The 18962-nt window shown below is 39.8% G+C and overlaps 1 protein-coding gene across 5 annotated transcripts in view; it reads left to right on the top strand.

Annotated features, from left to right (window-relative positions):
• The window catches only part of EHBP1 (EH domain binding protein 1), a 229139-nt gene that overhangs the window by 83772 nt on the left and 126405 nt on the right, over positions 1–18962 (top strand). For 4 of the 5 annotated variants that reach the window (XM_050894523.1, XM_050894522.1, XM_050894521.1 and 1 more), the window contains exons 6-8: positions 2902–3083; positions 6816–6955; positions 14459–14581. In XM_050894523.1, coding sequence (XP_050750480.1) covers positions 2902–3083; positions 6816–6955; positions 14459–14581 — 445 coding nt within the window. Of the gene's footprint in view, positions 1–2901; positions 3084–6815; positions 6956–13639; positions 13745–14458; positions 14582–18962 lie in introns of all 5 variants that reach the window. The other variant, XM_050894519.1, reaches the window with a different exon arrangement.

Here is an 18962-nt window from a genome sequence, read left to right as displayed (position 1 = left end):
ACTTTTTTAGCAAAGTTACCTTGATAAAGACAACATGCATCTGAGTTATTAGATAAGATGGTGTGTTTGTAACAAGAGAAAGAAACTCTGTGCGCAAATACACCTTCTGTTTTTCAGAGTCACTGAAGTGTACATGTGCCCTATGATACCTCCCCAGGGACCTCATGGGAGGTCTGTGTGTTGCTCTCATAGCATAGGATGTATGTAACAGGTGAGCCAGCACTGAGAAGGCATTGGTAGCTACACAAGGAAATAATATAGGTCTTTGTTAAATTGGGGATGTTTACAGCTGCTGGGAAGGGATTTTCATAGTCAAACTGAGAAGAGTACATCAGAATACAGGCATGGTATGGCTGATCAGTGAGCCTTCTGGAAGGCTGCAAGCAAGTACCCATGTTCATGATTTGTTCTGTCTAAAATCTGTTTCTCGCCGGGGGTAGACATACTTGATCTTTTTTGGCGTGTTTTAATTGATGAAGGGGAGTGAGGACATGACAACAGACATGCATCTTCTTTAAAAAGGGAAAAAAAAAAAGAAGCCTTTTTGTTGTTGTTAAGGAAAACCTAATTGTATAATTAGGGAATAATGAATGAATGAAGAGCCTTTCCCTGCACTCCAGTTACGTTGCTAACTATAATTTCAATAACTGTGATACTGTAATACAGGTTTTAAAACCAGCTAAGGTATAATTGATTTGTCTGCAAGCATAAGCTCATCCCAACTGATTCAAAGAATAGTCAAGTCCAAAGTGTGACAAATGTTTCCTAGTCATTATAGCCCACCAGTGGAATGTTTTCCTTTTGGCGTGACTCCAGGTGAGGGCATATTCAAGTTAAAATCATACAACTGTCGAACAGCTCAGGTTGGAAGGGACCTGGAAAGATCATCTGGTCCAACCTTTTGTGGGAAAGGGAGCCTAGATGAGATTATCTGACACCTTGTCCAGTCGCATCTTGAAAACCTCCTGTGATGAGGACTCTACCATGTCCGTGGGGAGGTTGTTCCAGTGATTGATTGTTCTTGCTATAAAAAATGTCTCTTATATAGAGATGAAACCTCCTGGTGCAACTTGTACCCGTTGCCCCCTTGTCTTCTCCATGTGGCTCCAAGTTACTTTTTAATTTCTGATTACTCCTGTTCTGTTTGGCAGAAAAGCACATGCAGTAGCATTGGCAAGTAGTTTTTACCATACCAGTTGCATAAATACTTGCACACCACGTTATATATGCCAGTTTTCTCTAAAGATACTTTAAAAAAAATAACTGGAAGAGTTTTAAGCAAACTTTCTTTCTATTCACCTTGACCACCATTTTTACACCATAGTATCAATATTGAAAATTTAGCTTTATGAAACAAGTTGCTGTTAAGATGCAAACTGCTTATGTACATTTACCTGGAGAACACGCAAAAAAAAGTGCCGTGTCTCTCGCGTTGCTTTCTGAACAGGCACTGCAGTAAATCTTGCGTTCAATATAATGAGTTGTAATGTTTAGTTATTCTAAAGGTACGGTACAATAACAGATTATTGTTGTTCATATCTGTGTAATAATTGAAACTCCCTGATCGTACTTTTCCTTTAACACATTGTCAGAACCTTGGACCTTAATCTTGCTCTTTGATTGACAGTCGTGGCCGGGGAAAGAGCACTCGTATTGTTTGTGATAGTCGCATCTGTTCAACTTGATTCAGTTGAAAGTATTTGCATATTCTTAAGTATTTCTTCTGAGAGGGCCTAAATCCTTCTCAAGTGTTTGATGCATTTTTGAAATTCATTCATAAGGTATCTACATGCACTAATAGTTCTGTATAATATTGCTGTGCATAATCTGACAGATAAGGCTAGTTTTTTAAACAAGGTATTCTTTGGGGATGACATATTACATTCTGACTTATTCTACTGGGCGGAAATGTCAAGTACTTTGAAAAAGGATGCTTGACTGTTTTGATTGAATTAGTATTCTTTATTCAACACAAATTGTCAACTGCAGTAAAATGTAGTCTTATTGTGAGAACGTTTTTACAAGAGTTAACAGCAGGGCTTTTTTTTTTATTTTTGTTACTGGAGCTTTATTACATATAATCGTTCCTTTGCTGCTGATGCTGATATTAGATGAAACAAGAGAGTAGATTCTTAGATGCATTTTAGATTAATTTGTCTGAATTGTTAAACTGTGAGCAACACCTTTATCTTTAAATACAACTTAGGCTTTTGAAATACAGCTAAGGCTTCTATCTTTCTCTTTTCTTGCTTTTTATTTTTTCCTTGCAAAATTTTTATCTATTTTTGGAAGCATTGTCAACCTTAATTTCAGAAACCTGTCACTCTTGATAGTGCATGTACAACACTACTGAGAAGTACCATAGCTTTGAAAAATATTCAGGCATTATATTTGAGCGTTGAACACAGATAGCAGTTCAAAATATTAACTTGGTGGCCTCATACTGTTATGTAAAGAAATATGTGCATAAATGAAACCCACGTCTTCCATAGGTTGGAAGTCCTAGTCCAGGGCTATGCAAGTTTGGACAAAACGAGTCCAGTTTCCTATCAGAAGGAATGGAGGTACATTCCCCCTTGCTTAAATGGATGTGTGCTGTGGATGCTACTACAAACTCAAACCGTTAAAAACCTAGGATCTCATATGGAAGACCACTAATCACAATGAATAACCTCTTTTTTTCCATTGCACTAAGCAAGTGTTCAAAGAGCCACCATTAGTGGCTGACGTAGTTTAAGAAATGGGTTTCTGTCTCTAGAAAAGACCATAGCAATCCCTGCTGCCTGTGTACTTGAAAAAAGAATGATGCAGATTTAATAAGTGTATTTTTTGTTTTATGCACATGCAGGTTTTGGTGTAACAGCACCTTTTACGTTAGTTTTGTTTTTCCTTTGCTTTCAGGAATCTCCTTCTGGACGCAGAAAAGCGCTTGCCACCAGCAGCATCAACATGAAGCAATATGCAAGCCCCATGCCTACACAGACAGATGTCAAGTTAAAATTCAAGCCTTTGTCTAAGAAAGTGGTATCTGCCACACTACAGTTCTCTTTATCTTGTATTTTCCTGAGGGAAGGAAAAGCCACGTAAGTTGTTGTGGTTTTGGTTTGTTTTTTTTTTTAACCAGATAGCCTGCTTTGTGTTGCTTTTCAAAGAATTCTTTGGATAAAGAACTCTTTCTGTATAGAATGGCAGAATTTGAGGGTATCCTTCAGCATACCTATCATTCCTGCCATACTTAGTTTCTTAGCTAAGTAAAAGTCGTTTGTTACTCTGATTTTAGTCTTGTGTTCTTCAGAGGCAAATGGCTTGTCCTCTACTGTTAGAGACATTTTAAATAACAGCAGCTTAAAAAGTTCTACAGGTCTGAAATCAGCAGGAGTGTATGTTTGTGTGCATGTGTGGGTTCATCCAACAATAGTACGTTTGTGTGCATGTGTGTGTTCATCCAGCAATACCCTTAGCAGACTGCAAGGGAAATGTGGGAAGGAGAATTTATTTCTATTTCACCTATTTATATTTCATTAAGAATGAAACAAGGATGAAGCCAGTTGTAAGGTGAGAGAGGGTGAAGTCGGAAGTAAGATTTTGGGTTGAACACAAGAACATCCTGTGAAAAGAGTTCGGTTGGGCACTGATTACCACTCCACCTACTCACTTACTTGGTTCTGTCTCTTATTTCAACAGCCTTTGGAGGGCAGAAGATACAGATTATTTTTGCAGATCCTATAACCTCTCCTGCAATTTCTGTCAGATTCAAGATGTCAGATGTTGACAACTTCATGTGGCTAGAGGATGGATTGTTTGTCACCCATCCTGTTTTGCTTTTTCTTTCTGTCTCTAGAATATGGGATTGTGAGAATGGCAGAACAAAAAGAGGTAGATGGGGAAACTACTGCTCTAGTGGTTCTTTTACCTCTTTCTAAATTTCTTTTTCCCTCCAAAAGGCTAACAGTTTACTTCTAGCTTTCAGTATTCTGGATGCACTTGTAGACATTGCCCACTGCAATACAGGTGCCCCAAAACTGTTGCATGAACAGCTTTCCAGACTGCCATGTTAAGGCATACATTTTGACACAAAAAGGCTTTTTGTCTGCATGCTTTGAAAGCCACAGGTGTATTAATTACTATTAAGTACTATTACTGTTTCCCTTCTCTGATTAACCTGTTGTGAACCACATTTTGACGTACCATATAAGAATGATATTTTGAAGTATTTAGCTGTGGTTTAACATGGTATTGCTGCTGAAAATGGGAATGAAAAAGTCAGTATCTGATAACCTCTTAACTTTTTTGGAACAACCAGCATCCATGAACTATACAGTAAATAGCTATACTAGGGTCTTAGTGGTTTTTGAGGCCATAATTTCTAAAAGCTGATGCATTTAGGATCACATATACCTTCTTCCCATTGAAATCGATAGGTTAGATAGGCTGAAGACTGTAAGTCACGTAGACTGTAAGTTAACAACAGGGCTTTAATATTGCCATGAACCAGGGACCTGAAAAAAATAAGCTGCTGTTTGAAAGCATTGGTTTCCAGTATGTGTAAATAGAGACTGTCTTACTAGTCAGAATAAGAGAGAGAATTCAGGTGTCAGATACATGAACATGCAAGAAAAGGTAGCTAGGCCAAGGCTTGCTTACATCTCTTACAAACTGTTGTAGTTCCATAAAGTGAGATTCACTTTTAATTTTATTTTATGCATTTTATAAAGAAAATACTGCAACCTGTTGCTGTGCAGTACCAACAATCATCTTATTTCTAAAACACAGAAAAAAATACTATAAAGTGTGAATACAGAAAGGACAGTAAAAGGAAATAGTACTTTGGAGACCTTATAATTTCTAAACTTTACGTGAACATGTGATATGCAAGATCTGTGTGCTAAGTGCTCCCAGCTTTTTGTCTTCAGTGCATAAAAGAGCCTGCCCCTCAATGCGGTTATAGGATGCTACTTTTTTTCCCCTGTGCTTAAAGAGTTGATTTAACCTGTTGGTTATCAAAACAGGAAGATGAAACCTTGAGGATTCTGCATGAACGGAAAGGTCTTTGACTTCCTGATAGTTACTTATTTTATATTTATTATTACTAATACTTTTTATAGAAGTACTTAGTTGTCCTATGTAACTGTGGGTTCTGTAGTGCTGATTACTTTGAACTCACACAGTAGGAAATGATTGACCCAAAGAGTTTCTGATTTTAACATGTTAAATCACTGAGTTTAATCCCATGTTTTAAGTGCCTCTATTTCTGTGCAGATTTGAGGCGTGATTAGTACATAATTTCTATTCCTATAAGTGGTACCTTTAAAATAATTTATAGTTTTCTTGGCATTGTTAGGCACGAAATCTGTGCATCTGGTTTTATCATGATCAATTTCAAAGAAGATAGAATAATTCAGGTTGGAAGGGACCTGTAGAGGCACCTAGTCCAGCCTCCTGCTTAAAGCAGTCAGCTGTGCGATCAGACCAGTTTGCTCTGGGCTTTATCCCACTGGGGCTTGAAAACCCCCAAGAATGGAGACTGCACAACCTCTCTGGGCAACCTATCCCACCGCTTGTTGATGACTGTTCCAACTTTTTTCCTCACATCAGATCAGAAACCTCTTTGGTTTCAATCTATGTCCACTGTCTCTCATCTGCCTTGCACCACTGTCTTCTCAGCAATGCTGGCAGGCTGCTGCTAGGTCCTCCCGAAGCCATCTCTTCACCCGGCTTAACAAGTCCATTTCCCTCAGCCTCTCTTCATAGAGCAAGTGCTCCAGCCCCCAACCATCTCAATGCCCCTCTGCTGACCTTGCTCCAGTTTTCCAACACCTTTTCCTGTACTGTGGGACCCAACACTGAACGAAGTACCCTAGGTGCAGTCCAATGACTCCAAGTACATGGGGATCATGACTTCCCTCAGTCTACTGCTTGTGGTCCTGTTTTAATGTGTCTCAGGATGCTGTTTGCCTCCTTTGGCTGCCAGGGCATGGTACCAGCTCTCCTTGAGCTTGCTGTCCACCAAGATCCCCAGACGGTTTTCAGCAGAGGTGCTTCCTAGCCAGGCAATCCCCAGTCTGTCTTATTGTAAGGAGCTAAAAAAAATTTGATTAATCCCAATAAACCTACTGAAATGGTTTTAAAAGAGAAGGGGTAAGACTGCTGTTGCTTCAAGAATGACGTAATGTACTTCAAAAATCTTGGGTTTTTTTATGAAACAAATGTAGAACATCCGTTTCTCTGAATCTTTTGCCTGTTTGTCATCTTTTCATCAAACATATATATGATATGAAAGGTACAGTTATGTGAAAGAGATATATATGCAATACAGTCAAATAAGAATTGAAATTGGCCATTGATATGTAATGGTTTTTTATCTTGTTAATGAATTCAGATATTTAGAAAAGGGATTTTAATTTCTGTAACAGCATTAGGAGTTCTGAATGAATGTAGTGATAGGTGTCACATGCAGCATATGGACAGTAGGTCTGACCAAGCATTTTCACTTTAACCAAAGAAGACCAGATGAGTGCTTACTAGCATTTCTGGGCTGGTTCAAAAAGCAGTCGTTAAATTGACTCTTAATGCAAGGCAAGCACTGTTTTTACCCTTTAGAATTTTGTTAATGGAAAACTTTCCCTTCAGAAATTAATATACATGAGTGTATTCATTTTGTTCTTTCACTATATTCAAGATCAGATCTGAGATCAGAGACCTCCCTGAAGAAAAGAAAGCATAGAAGTATTTAAAGGATTTTTAATAATGCGGTAGTATCAGATGTGGTATTAACAGGCTGCATTTTAATGCCTGGTTTGAAATTTGTTATTTAGGGATGAAGACATGCAAAGCCTGGCTAGTTTGATGAGTATGAAACAAGCTGATATTGGAAATCTAGATGATTTTGAGGAAGACAATGAAGAAGATGAAGAAAACAGAGTGAATCAAGAGGAAAAGGCTGCAAAAATTACAGGTTGGTTTTGCCACAGGGATGGTAAAATACAGTTCCTTTGCCAATTGCCAGCTGTGTTCCGTGGATTTTATCCTTATGCTGTGTTTGTATTTAACTTTAAAAAAATCACAACCAAAACAAAATTTAGGATAGTTTGATTGAAGAGGAACCCATCCATATCTCAACAAAGTTTAATATTTGTGAATTTAAGAGCATTGATATTTGTGTGTGTGTGTGTGTCCTGTTTTTAGGAGAGAATGCACTAAGTAGGTAGCATTTTAGGGAAGCAAAGAACCAGTGTGAACAGAGGAGTAAAAAGATGGAGGGAAAGGGTCAGTGAGCGAGAAGGCAAGAGGATGAGCTGAAGTGAAATAATAAAGACAGTTTGTAAGAATAACTGCGAAATGAGTTGTGCTATGGGTAGGTGCTGAGGTTCGCTCAATAACATGGTAATTCCAGGCAGCATATTTCTGCCTTTTGGTTGGGGGTGTCTCGTGGAAATGAAATCAGGAGGCCGTTAAAGGACTTTAACAGAATTTGATAGTAAGGTTGTTTGAAGTGAGATAGTATAACCACATTTGAATTGCTGATGAAAATGCTTAGTGTGTCCAGGATAGCTGAACTAATCGATGCAAGTCAGATCAGGATGTGATGATGTTAAATTGTTGGTAGAGATCATTATGTAGTACCGCTCTGGATGAGTTCTGTAGGAACTCTTAGTGTAAAAGAATCAGGAAAAGACAAATTAACTTCTGGTGCCAGCCTTCATGCCTGCCAGCGCTCTTTAAAAATGTCTGTTGAAATAAAGGGATCCTTCTCTAAGGTGGGGAACAGCGTCCCAAGCGGAGGAGTGAGTTGTCAAATCTGTTCTTGAAAATCCAGAGGGACATTGGTTCGATGTTACAAAACATTACTTTCATCGCTTCTTTTCGAGCTTTCATTGCAATTGAAAGGTTCAGCCTGAAGCAGTTATTACTTAGTTGTATTTAGTGTTGTAAAAGGATGAAAATACGTTTTCTCCATGCTTTACATATTCAATTAAATGTTTTGTACCCTGACCAAATCTCTGCTTATGCTGTATGTGTCTGGCACAGAGCAGATTGGAAAGTCCAGAATGAAATATTTGAGAGACAGCGATAGTGTATTCTTGGTCAGGGAGCAGAGATATACCAGTCTGGTCACACTGAAATCATTCTGCAAGGTTGTCTTCTCCTTTCCCAGTGTAACCGGAATAATTCAGGTGCGGGTCGAACACCAAACAAAACCTGACGTGTTCACCAGGCCATCCGATAATCACGGAGAAGAGAAGGGCACATAAAGGAGAGGCTACGTAAAGTCTATATAAACTATTGTGCAGAAGTGTTTTATTAAGATATGCCTAGATGCTGCACTGAGGACTGCTGCGGAAAACCCATGTGCAGGGCGGTAGTTGAAAAGCAGCGGATCTTGATCCTCAACTTTATTGATTTTGCAGCATTCAGCATCTAAGCAAACCAACAAATGGTTCCTGAACAAGCAAAAAGCTGGTATAGATTAGGCTACTCTGTCCACTATCCTTTGGCTACGCAGTGAACATCCCTGGAGGTAGATGGGGAAGGGTGAGCTGTCTGGTGTGCAACACAAGGTCCTAGCTCGAGTTGTATTAGAGGCATTTCAGCTTTTCCATCTGTTGTTGTAAAGGCCAAAATTATCTAAGCAAAATTATCTAAGCAAACCTACTTGAAAGGCAGAAGCAATAAGTACTTCTGAACTACACTATATCTGCTCATTGTTCAGCCTGTCCTGGTACTGTTTTCTAATGATACAATATGGGAGTGTTGGGTTGGGTTTTTGGTAGATGCATCATTAAGGGAACCTGAGGGGGGGAAGGTCAGCCTTGAACTTTTTCTTCTTGTGTTGGCTACAACAGCTGAGTTGCTTCATTAGCCTGGCTAACTTTTCCCACGTTAGACAAATGTTAAAATCCCCATGTTAGAGGGATGAGAGGGATGTTGAAGGAGAATGAGTGCACGTAGTTTCCCAAGCAAATGCGAGAACATGAAACATAGGGCAGTAAGTAAACATTAATAAATAAGAAGTAAAGGATCTATTTCAACATGTGTTCAAGACTGATTTCATTGGCAGTTGGAGTGACTCCTGTAATAAATATAATGAATGGGAAAAACTAATAGAACACAAGGAGAAGAGCTGAGGAACCAAGGGAGAAAGAGGTAGGAATCACTGTAGAAAAATAGGAAGAAATATAGAAAGAAGGAAATGGAACAAAACTGATACAGTGAAGTACTCCTTCTAAAATTTCTTTCAAAAATAATTGTGTTCACAGAATCCCATGAAGTTAATTGAGGAAGTTACATAACCCTTTTGAAAGCTTGCTGCTCCTAACATTTTCTCATCTGTTGCCATGTTAGGGTGTTGGCAGCCAAGCGAGCTGGAATGCCTTCACTGACTCGGAGTCCCCTGCGGCAAATCACTGCCATAGTGCGCCTGTTTTCCCAACTGTAAAATGGGGGTACTGGCTATAACTACTTCATGGGAATGATGGGAGCATTACATGGTTAATGTTTGTAAGCAAGCTTTGAAAAAGTAAAGTGCAAGTAGTAAAGCATGTCGTGGTTTAACTCCAGCCAGCAGCTAAGCACCACGCAGCTGCTCCCTCACTCCCCCCCTCCCCGGCTCCCAGGGGGATGGGGAGGAGAATCGGGAAAGAAGGTAAAACTCGTGGGTTGAGATAAGGACGGTTTAATAACTAAAGTAAAATATAATACTAACAATAATAATAATGAAATATAATAATAATAGTAATAATGAAAAGGAATATAACAAAAAAAAGGGGGGGGGGGAAGGAAAAAAAACAGCGATGCACAATGCAGTTGCTCACCACCCGCTGACCGATGCCCAAGCAGCGATCCGCCCCTCACGGCCAACTCCCTGCCAGTTTATATACTGAGCATGATGTTCCATGGTATGGAATATCCCTTTGGCTAGTTCGGGTCAGCTGTCCTGGCTATGCCAGCTTCTTGTACACCTGCTTGCTGGCAGAGCATGGGAAACTGAAAAGTCCTTAACTTAGGGTAAGCGCTACTTAGCATCAACTAGAACACCAGCATGTTATCAACATTATTCTCACACTAAATCCAAAACACAGCGCTGTACCAGCTATAAGAAGAAAGTTAACTCTATCCCAGCTGAAACCAGGACAAGCAGAAGGGATTATTATCCTACTTTTGACTCAAGGTCTTCTCACAGAAACGCTGGATGGCTTGATGACTGAAACGTTGTCATTCTCAAGCCACAGCTGCAAGAAGTGCTGCAAATCTTTATCGCAGACACTGTTCCTTTTTCCAGTGTACCAAAGTTAATTTTTTTTTCATTGGGCCCAAAGTTACAGTTTTATAGATGAACAAATATATCCACCACTAGAAGAACAAGGGAGACCTGCTGAATGGGGCTCTAGATGGTGCCAGGTGAGTTAGGAAATGCTGCTTCTCTTCCTTGATGTGTTGCCTAACTTAGGGTAAGTATCTGTGCCTCTGTTTCTTCAGCTGTGAAATAAGTGGTGCAATACTGACCTACCTCAAAAGCACTGTGGAATTCGGTGTGGTCAATATGGGAGCTGTTGCCATACAACTGACCTTAAGATCAGACTGAAAGATTTTTTTTCCATTCAAAGCACTACTTTCGTTTAAAAAAATCTCCTTCCATCTCAGGCTTTTCCCCCTTCCTTCCCAATATTTCTTGTTTAAATTTTTCATGTGTAAAAGCTGTATCTCCACCTAACTGTTCTGTTTTGTGTGAAGTTGAAAATGATGTTTGTAGCCATGAAATACATTTCAAATATTTTGTTTCTACACTATTAATATAGATGAATTTAAACCTCCCAGAATTATCCTGTCCTTGGTCTTCAGTTGAAGACAAGGCATCCCAACGTACTTGAAGAAATGTGGCTCATAACTCACAAACTTAGGGTAGTAATAAATACATTGCTTCTCTTAATGTTTTAATTGATACTTAAAGCCTCATGCTGAAGTTAATAGTTGCCTCCTGCTCCATCTGCACAGGAGCATGGTGACTGTCCTGGGGCGCCACATGGACTCAGCAACATGCCCATGTGCTACCTACTGCAGGAGTCTGAATCCCAGCATATTTCAAGAGCAGGCTTCTGGAGAGCAATGTGTAACCCTTTCTTGACTTTTGCGAAACCACACCTCTCATGTAAACTTCTGATACATTTACTCTTTTGTCAGTAGCACCAAGCTGCTTAAAAAAAAAAAAAAGAGCAAGAGAGAAGAATGAAAAAAACCAAACCAGTGATTTATATGACATACTTGTAGAACAAGCTAATATATGTTTGTAGATAATGAGATTTGTAAAAGATAATATAGGACATAAATCTCCAACCTACCATTTCCACACTCCAAAATATGACATAAACCATTTAATATTGTAATGAGAAACGCTGTAGTGCATATGGGTGTTTAGGTTGGCAGATGGGACCAGGTGATTCAGACCACATCAAAGAATTCCCTCTTTTTAAAGCTGTGAACTTAATTTGTTATTTTCTGACAATAAAAACTGAATTGTAATTGTTTTGGTTTTTTTTCACATGCTGGCATAATAAATTGTAAATCATGTCAGCATCTCAGCCTGTTTTAAACTAGTAATTCATTTGTACTAGTGTTTTATAAGGTCAACTCTGTTTTATTTGAGTACAGCAAGGTATTTTCCATTGTGTATGGATAGTATTATATTGTTCAGATCTCTGAGGTGTATATATGATTTTATACTGAGAAAGTTAGGAGTTTTGGGGCAGTTTTGGTGTTATTTTTTAGGACAATAGTCTTGTTTGTTGGAACTAAAAATAAGGAAGTGAGGATGGTGAAATTAACTCTGTGTAGATAGATATAAATGTAATCCCATCTAAGTAGATTTTTGCTTTAAGGTCAACAACAGTTAGGAGGTGTGGTTAAGAGGAATTCTGCTGTGGCTTTGTCATTGTCAGCATAGATTATGTCCAATAGATATTGGCAGAATAGATCGTTTCACTTGGTAATTTGCAGATTGGCATATCTTTGCAAAGCAGTTTAAATTTGGAAAAGGAGTTTTTGACCACATGACTGAAATATTTTCAGGTTCTGGACTCTGCTTTTGGCTTCAGGTTCTTTATGCTGTCTGTGAAGGCAAGAAATTAAGAGTTGTGTCAGTGTGTCAACTGGTGAAGGTGTTGCCCTGTGAAAAAGCATGAGTCCCCCCTGCTAGGAAATTCTGGGTGGCTGTGGGCACCAACATGAGTTGGGACAGTCACAATACTACTCAGTTTTCACCTCAGTCCAGTATCTTCCTCCTTGTAACTAGTTCATAGAACAAAGATTACTGTATGAGAGTCAGTGACAAATGTTTGCTTTCCCGAACGAGCGCCACATGAGAAAAATTCAAGTTTAAAACAGCAGCGAACTAAAAGCATTACAAAGTAGTAACTTCTTGTGTACACAAGAAATTGAAGTTTAAAGGAAATCCAAGAATGATTGGCATGAGAAGTGTGCAGTAAAGGCATCTACGTAGCTTTAACTTCACTGGTGACACCAGAAGACATCATCCATTTATTTCATTGGGAAAAGACGGGAGACGAAAAAACCTGTCAGGGGGCAATGGTATTCAACAAACAGGATCATCTGTCCTGCACAGGTTTCTCCTGCCTGTTTGTCAGGTGGAAGGATGAGGAAAGCTGTCCCCTCTCCACAGAAACCTGTGCTTGAGGTATTTCAGAGGTGCCCCAGGCTCAATCCCCATTACTACAGAAACTGCATTTGTCAGATGCTGTGGGTAGGACTACTTTAGGGGGGGATCAGAGAGGAATTTTTCCCCTTGGGCCAGAAGCCACTAAGACCTAGTTGGTTTTTGTTTCTTTCTTTCCTTCCAGAATTATGGAGGCATCAACATCTTGGCTAGAGTTAAACATTAATACATTTTAAAAGTTATTAGTTCATGGCAATTCAGAGCTCTCCACTATGGATAGAAAGTGAAATAGGATTTTACCAAACAGTAAGGTGTTACTTGCATAGTATTACAGTGGTAAATTCAGTCAATATATACGTTCAGTATGCATTCTCATAGCACAATACTGATCATATCTTTTAGAACTATTAGATAAATTCAACTTGTTGTAGGTCAGAATTTAATGGTGACTGATTGTAAATGTTAATCAGAGTGTGTGTGAGTATAAATAAATAAAATGTACAAAATGCATGTGTATGTATTAGTTTTCTGTAGCTTTAAGGGTTTGGGAGGGAGGTAAATTGTTCTGGGGCTGTTTTGTGTTGATTGACAATGGTTTAAAATTCAGGTTTTCTTCATGAGCAGGAGAAGTCTTTAAATTACATCTAGTATATCTAAGTTTTGAACTGATGTGCATACTCATCCTCATAAAACTAATTACTGTTGCTGACACCAGGAATCCAGCAAGGTTTTGTTTATGTCTGTTAACTGGGTTTCTTGTTAAATTATCACTGAAGCACCTACACAGGTGCTTTGCTGTAGGTATATCATTGTAAGGACTTGTTCTAAATGTATTCTTTTAATTAACTCTAAGTGTCTTCTCTTTTACCCTCTCTCTCCCCCTCACTCTCTTTCCAGTAACAGTGTTCGTTCCACCTCTGTTTCATTAAATGCCCTTGCCTTACGTTTGTCTTGACTGGCTTCTATTTACAGAAATTGTAAACCAGTTGAATGCTCTGAGCAGCTTAGATGAAGATCAAGATGACGGCATAAAGCGAGCAAATATGCCTTCAGCTAAATCAGCCAGTTCCTCTGAAGGTCTATGAGCTTTCCTCCTTTCTTTCTGTTTCTGATTGTCTGTATTTACTGTGACCTGTTACCTCTTGACTCCTGCTTGTATTCAGCTGTCAGTTTTATCTCTGTGCTTCCACCCAGCATGACTCTCAGTAATTTGTAGCGCATCCAACAGGTAACAACACGATAGAGAAAGAGCCTATCTCCTCTACAGCTCCGTTGTCATCTGATAATGAACAAAAAAGAAAAAAAAATCACAAAAAAACGCAAACCAAAACCCAGACCCCAAGCCTAAAACATTAGTTGTGCAGTCAGTAATACTTGACCTCTCTAACATGACAAAATGTCCCCTCTGATCTTATGTGCATGTTACATCCAAAAATTAAAATTTCCTGCCGATAGTTAACATGTATGTGAACAACCAAAAAGAAATCACTGTATTTAGCTTGTTATATGTTCTGCAACTTTTATTTAATGAAGATAATAGAAGGCTTTTTTAGGAGTCATTTTGTAACATAATGTTCTGATCAGTGAACAGAAGTTTCATTCATTTCACTTTTTTTTTTTTCCTCCTTTGTTGGTGTACTTACTGAAGTGCATTAGCTTAGTTGTGCAGTTCGTGCCATACCTCGGTGCAGTGTTTCGAGGGACTGTTGATACTGGGGTTTTTTTGAGCTTGAAATATGTTAGATGAACAGTTTGTATCTATATTAAAACAATATTCCAACTTGATTGTAGAGCTTATCAATAAGCTTAATTTTCTGGACGAAGAGGAGCAAGACCTGGCCGACTCTAGTACGAACCCTTTTGGTGATCCTGACACAGCAGAATTAAATCCATTTGGAGATCCTGATGTAGAAGGTAATAGATTTGTTTTACATAATTCATTGCTAATTGCAGATGCTTAATAAAACATGATTTTTTTTTTTTTTTGGTAGGGCTACAAATGAAAAATGTTATTTTGATTAAATACAATTATTGCATGCAGTACTGAGGTGGCAATAGCAGTGATCCACTTGCCACTGGAAAATGGATTTATCCTTTGAGTCACATCCTTATGTGTATTTGCCACCGGGGGCTACCAGCTAAGAGTTGAACCAGAGACTTTTAGATCTGTCAGGTGTGTTTACTAGTACTCACCTCATGTGGTATAAATGAGCAACACATACTGTCAACTGCCTCTGTTCCATGTGGATGGTGGTTTATATCAGAACTTCCTTCACTGCAATCTTCACTGCATCACAGCTACTCTTGGTTAACACTAATCTTCATTATTATAATTTAATTGTATCTCTTTCATTCTTCTTTTTTTTCTTTTATGGCTTCCTCAGTTAAGCCTTCTGGCATCACGCCTTGCACCACGTGGTAGGTGTTAATCTCCTTTCCAGACCGTCATGCCCATTCTTGTTCTGTTTGAGTGAGAAATACAACCCCTGTAAACTTTTGATCTGATAAGACTTTGGCCATAAGGCCAGAAAGGAGCACCAAGACAGCAGGCATCTCTGCGGTCCTCAACTCCATGTCCAGATATGCAGGCTTCCATCTACTGCCATCCAAAAAAAAAAAAAAAGGGTGTATGACTTTCTTAGTTTGCAGCTGGTCAAAATGCCAATCCATAGTTAATTCCTAATTTGAAGCTGTACTCAACCTTTCCTGTTCAAAGCTCCAAGACTTTTCTTCCCACAGAAAATACCAAGGAGCATTTGCCTCCTTTGACCAAACCCCAGGAGCCACTCTGTAATGGCGGTGGAGAAGAACCACACTGAGCAGGAGCAGCCCAGGGTACAGCCATGGGATTTCTAATGCCAGGTCTAATGAGGATGCATTTCTGAGCTGCAGTTTCCACCTGTGGTTACTCTCTTTCTCTGGACAGGGTGAACTTTTACTCACAACACAGCTTTTCTGCCTTCGGAGTCCACAGAGGCCAATGTGGGTGGTGATCAAAGTCCTGTCATACTTCGGCTGTGGTGTAGTCTCACAGCTTGTATTTCTCAAACAGGGACATTGCACTATCTTCTGTATGTGGCCACTGAAGCCATAAAGCCACTGTCCCGGGCCCCTTCTCCCTCCTATAAAGTTGTCAGGTGTTTCTAGAGCTGCAGAAGTGAGTTGTTTCAGCTTTGTAGATACCAATATATATGGATTAGGTTCTGGTGTCTGGATCTTTGGCTTTGTTTCCTATCTGTTCCTTGGCTGTGAATTCCCCTAGGATCATGGAAGGAGGCAGAATAACTAGGGATATAAAACACCTATTCTCATCCATCTAGTTGTCCATACACAACTTGCTCTAAGAGACTCAGCCTATATTCCTTTCTTCCTTCTCCACTCTAGAAAGAAGAGCTCGCTTCTCCCTGGAGAAAGCTGTGCAAGTCCCATCCTACCTAAACTGCTGTCTTCCAAACCCAGCTTTTCTTTCCTTTCCAGAGAGAACCTGCTCTGGGAGAAAGCAGCAGATATTCTGACCACAAAATATGGGGACTAAGAGTCGGTTCCTTCTCATCTTGGGGACGGGGAGATGTAAACTGGTGTTGTTTCTTAGTGCTGGAGTAGCTTGACACCTCATGTCAAGTTCCCTATGAGCAGCCTACATCCAAGACCCAGCCTGCTTATGTTCCAAAAGACTCCCAATATATGTGGGGCATGTTTTTTCAGTTGATTCTGGTCCCTTTGGTGGCATCTAGCCTTTACTGCCATCTTCAGTCACACTCATGGACACTTCTCCGTTCCTCTGGGTCTGTTCTGTGTACTTGGATGGTCTCAGGGCTCAGACTGTTGGGTCCCCAAAGAAGTCCCATCTGCACAGCTGTAGGCAGCAATGCTGAGTTGTTGGGTGTGTGTGTACCAAATATTTCTCCCACACATTGTCGCCATCATGCAGCAGTCAACGTCCGACAACATGACAGTGATTTTGATAAACAGGGTGTCACTGGATTCTTCCTATTGTGTCATAAGGTGTTTTTTATTTGGGAGGAATGGAGCTTCTGTCAGGTTCATTTGACAGCAGTATGTCTTCCTGGAACACTGAACCAAGTGGAAGATCTGAGGCGTTTCAGACTATCAAACCAAGAGTGGGATATCTGGTGTGGCATTTTTAAGGCTTTTACTTTATGATTAGTGGCTCCCCAGGGATTCTTCTAGTCACCTCAGACATCTCTGAGAAGTGCTGGCTCTTCCACCCCAGAGCTGTCTTGTCCCTGTAATGGGCACTGGTTGTGTTCATCTTCCCTTGCTTGGCCTTCTTGACGTGTGACTTTCCTCTAGTTGTCTTCCTCCACAGAAAGTTGAGGGGGAAAAAACGGTGCTGAGAAAATTAGATAAGACAGTTCTGATCTTCAGCAACAGCAGGAATCTGCTATGTATGTCTATGGCTAATTGGATCAGTGTCTCTACATGGGGAGCACCTAGACCTTACCGTTTTGGGGAGATTTCCCTTTGTTTTGGACTACATTTTGAAGCTACACAGTATTGCAGCTGTTCTCACCCTGTTGCCCTATCGCAAAAGGCTGCCCTGTTTGTTTCCCATGCCCTGTTTGCAGGTATATTGCCTCATGGTTTAGGACATTTCTTCTACTTTGAGACCTCAGTGGAATTTTCATTGCTGCCATCTCTTTTTAGGAAGCTCTTTGAGACTATGCCTGCTTGTTTGCTTTTGCATCCTTAAGTGAATGTGACCTTTTTGGTGGCCACCCCAGGAGCTTGGGAGCATGACAGAGGTTCAGGAGTTTAAGGCAGACTTTCTCCTACAGGCTTAAAGAGTCACATTACCTGCTTCGCTTGTCTTGTGATCTGCTTAAGGCAAGAGATTAACCTTTTATGTGTGCGGGGATGAAAGTATTTTTCTATTTGCTACATGTTAGTCTGCTTTTTTTATCTGGACAAGGCAAAATCTTGAATTTAGACTTTGTGAAAGTTCACAGTCTTTCCGTAGAATTTGTTACTTAATTTCCCCAAGATGTGCAGAGCAGCCATCTGGAGCCTCCTTTCCTGAGTACTTTCCCATCAGACACTAGAAGGCATGATGTGCCACTTGGCAGAGATATCCCAGGGATATTCCTATCAAGCCTGTAACCTGTGTGCTTAGTGAAAGAGTGCTTAGAGTCACCCAGGGTATGAATATGTACGTATTGACAGTCACTCAAAGAGAAAGGAGGATTACTTGCCAGTAGATGCTTGTTTCCTAGACAGATCTTTCTTGTGCCTGTTCGCAAACCAGCTGCTTTCCCTCTATCTTCCTAATCCCCTGATCACCTAACCCTGGGAATGCAGGATGGAGAGAAACTAAAGGCGTGAGTTCTCCCAGCATCCATGTGCACACTGTGGGTGCGGTGCGTGGCAGAGTGTCATCAGCAAGCTGTCTCTTGATGCTGTTGTGGTTTAAAAAGTCCTTAGTGTAAATTATCTTATATGCACAGTGGAGTGAATGTGCATATGAACAACTCACCTCAAAAAAATCTTCAGCTATGTTTCTTGGTTGGCATGTCAAATTGAGGCTTATTCCCTCTGTATCTAGTAGGTCAGCTAGACATTAGAAATCTGGAAAATCAAAAACAATCCCTTTGAACAGTATATCTCTACAGCTTTATACTAGATGATATGTAGATGATCATATGAGGACTGCCTTTTGGATTGTCTTTTAGTCATGTTACAACAGAACTCTAAAATCAGTTAATTTTTGTGCAAAATATTTTACTTGGGGAAGTTAACGTATACAACAAATGCAAACAGAAAACAACAACACACTTTCAGCGCTCCAGATTTTTTTTTAATTAGGTGGGGAATGCAAATTTTGAAGTTGCATATGACCAATACAAGTTGCCTGCAGCACATCTGAGACATAAGGGTAACTATTTGCTGGCACTGCCTCCCCCTTTCATTTAAAACAGCATTTACTTTACCAATGTGTTTCTTTACCTTGTGTGTAGACTTCTGAGCTCCCTGCAGCATGTGTTACACTGCAAACAAAAACAATGCTACAATGCAGTACCAAACCCCAGAATATTCTAGGATAGTCCTAAGGAGAGCAGTACAAAAACCAATATAGAGGAAGACGATTACTCTGTCCCTTCTGCTTATATTTCTTAATGAAACGTGATGTGTTGCTGGTGTGAGTATTAATAACAGTAATAGAAAATCATCAGTGATTTATAGGGATGCCAGTCATTATGCTTTCTAGAAGTACTGGGAAGTTACATTTTTATTCTGTGCTGTTTGTTACACTGCTCGCATCACCATCGTGACTGTG

Source organism: Gymnogyps californianus, chromosome 3 (assembly GCF_018139145.2).
Source record: "Gymnogyps californianus isolate 813 chromosome 3, ASM1813914v2, whole genome shotgun sequence".
Classification (NCBI taxonomy): domain Eukaryota; kingdom Metazoa; phylum Chordata; class Aves; order Accipitriformes; family Cathartidae; genus Gymnogyps; species Gymnogyps californianus.
This window is presented reverse-complemented; position numbering and strand designations above follow the sequence as displayed.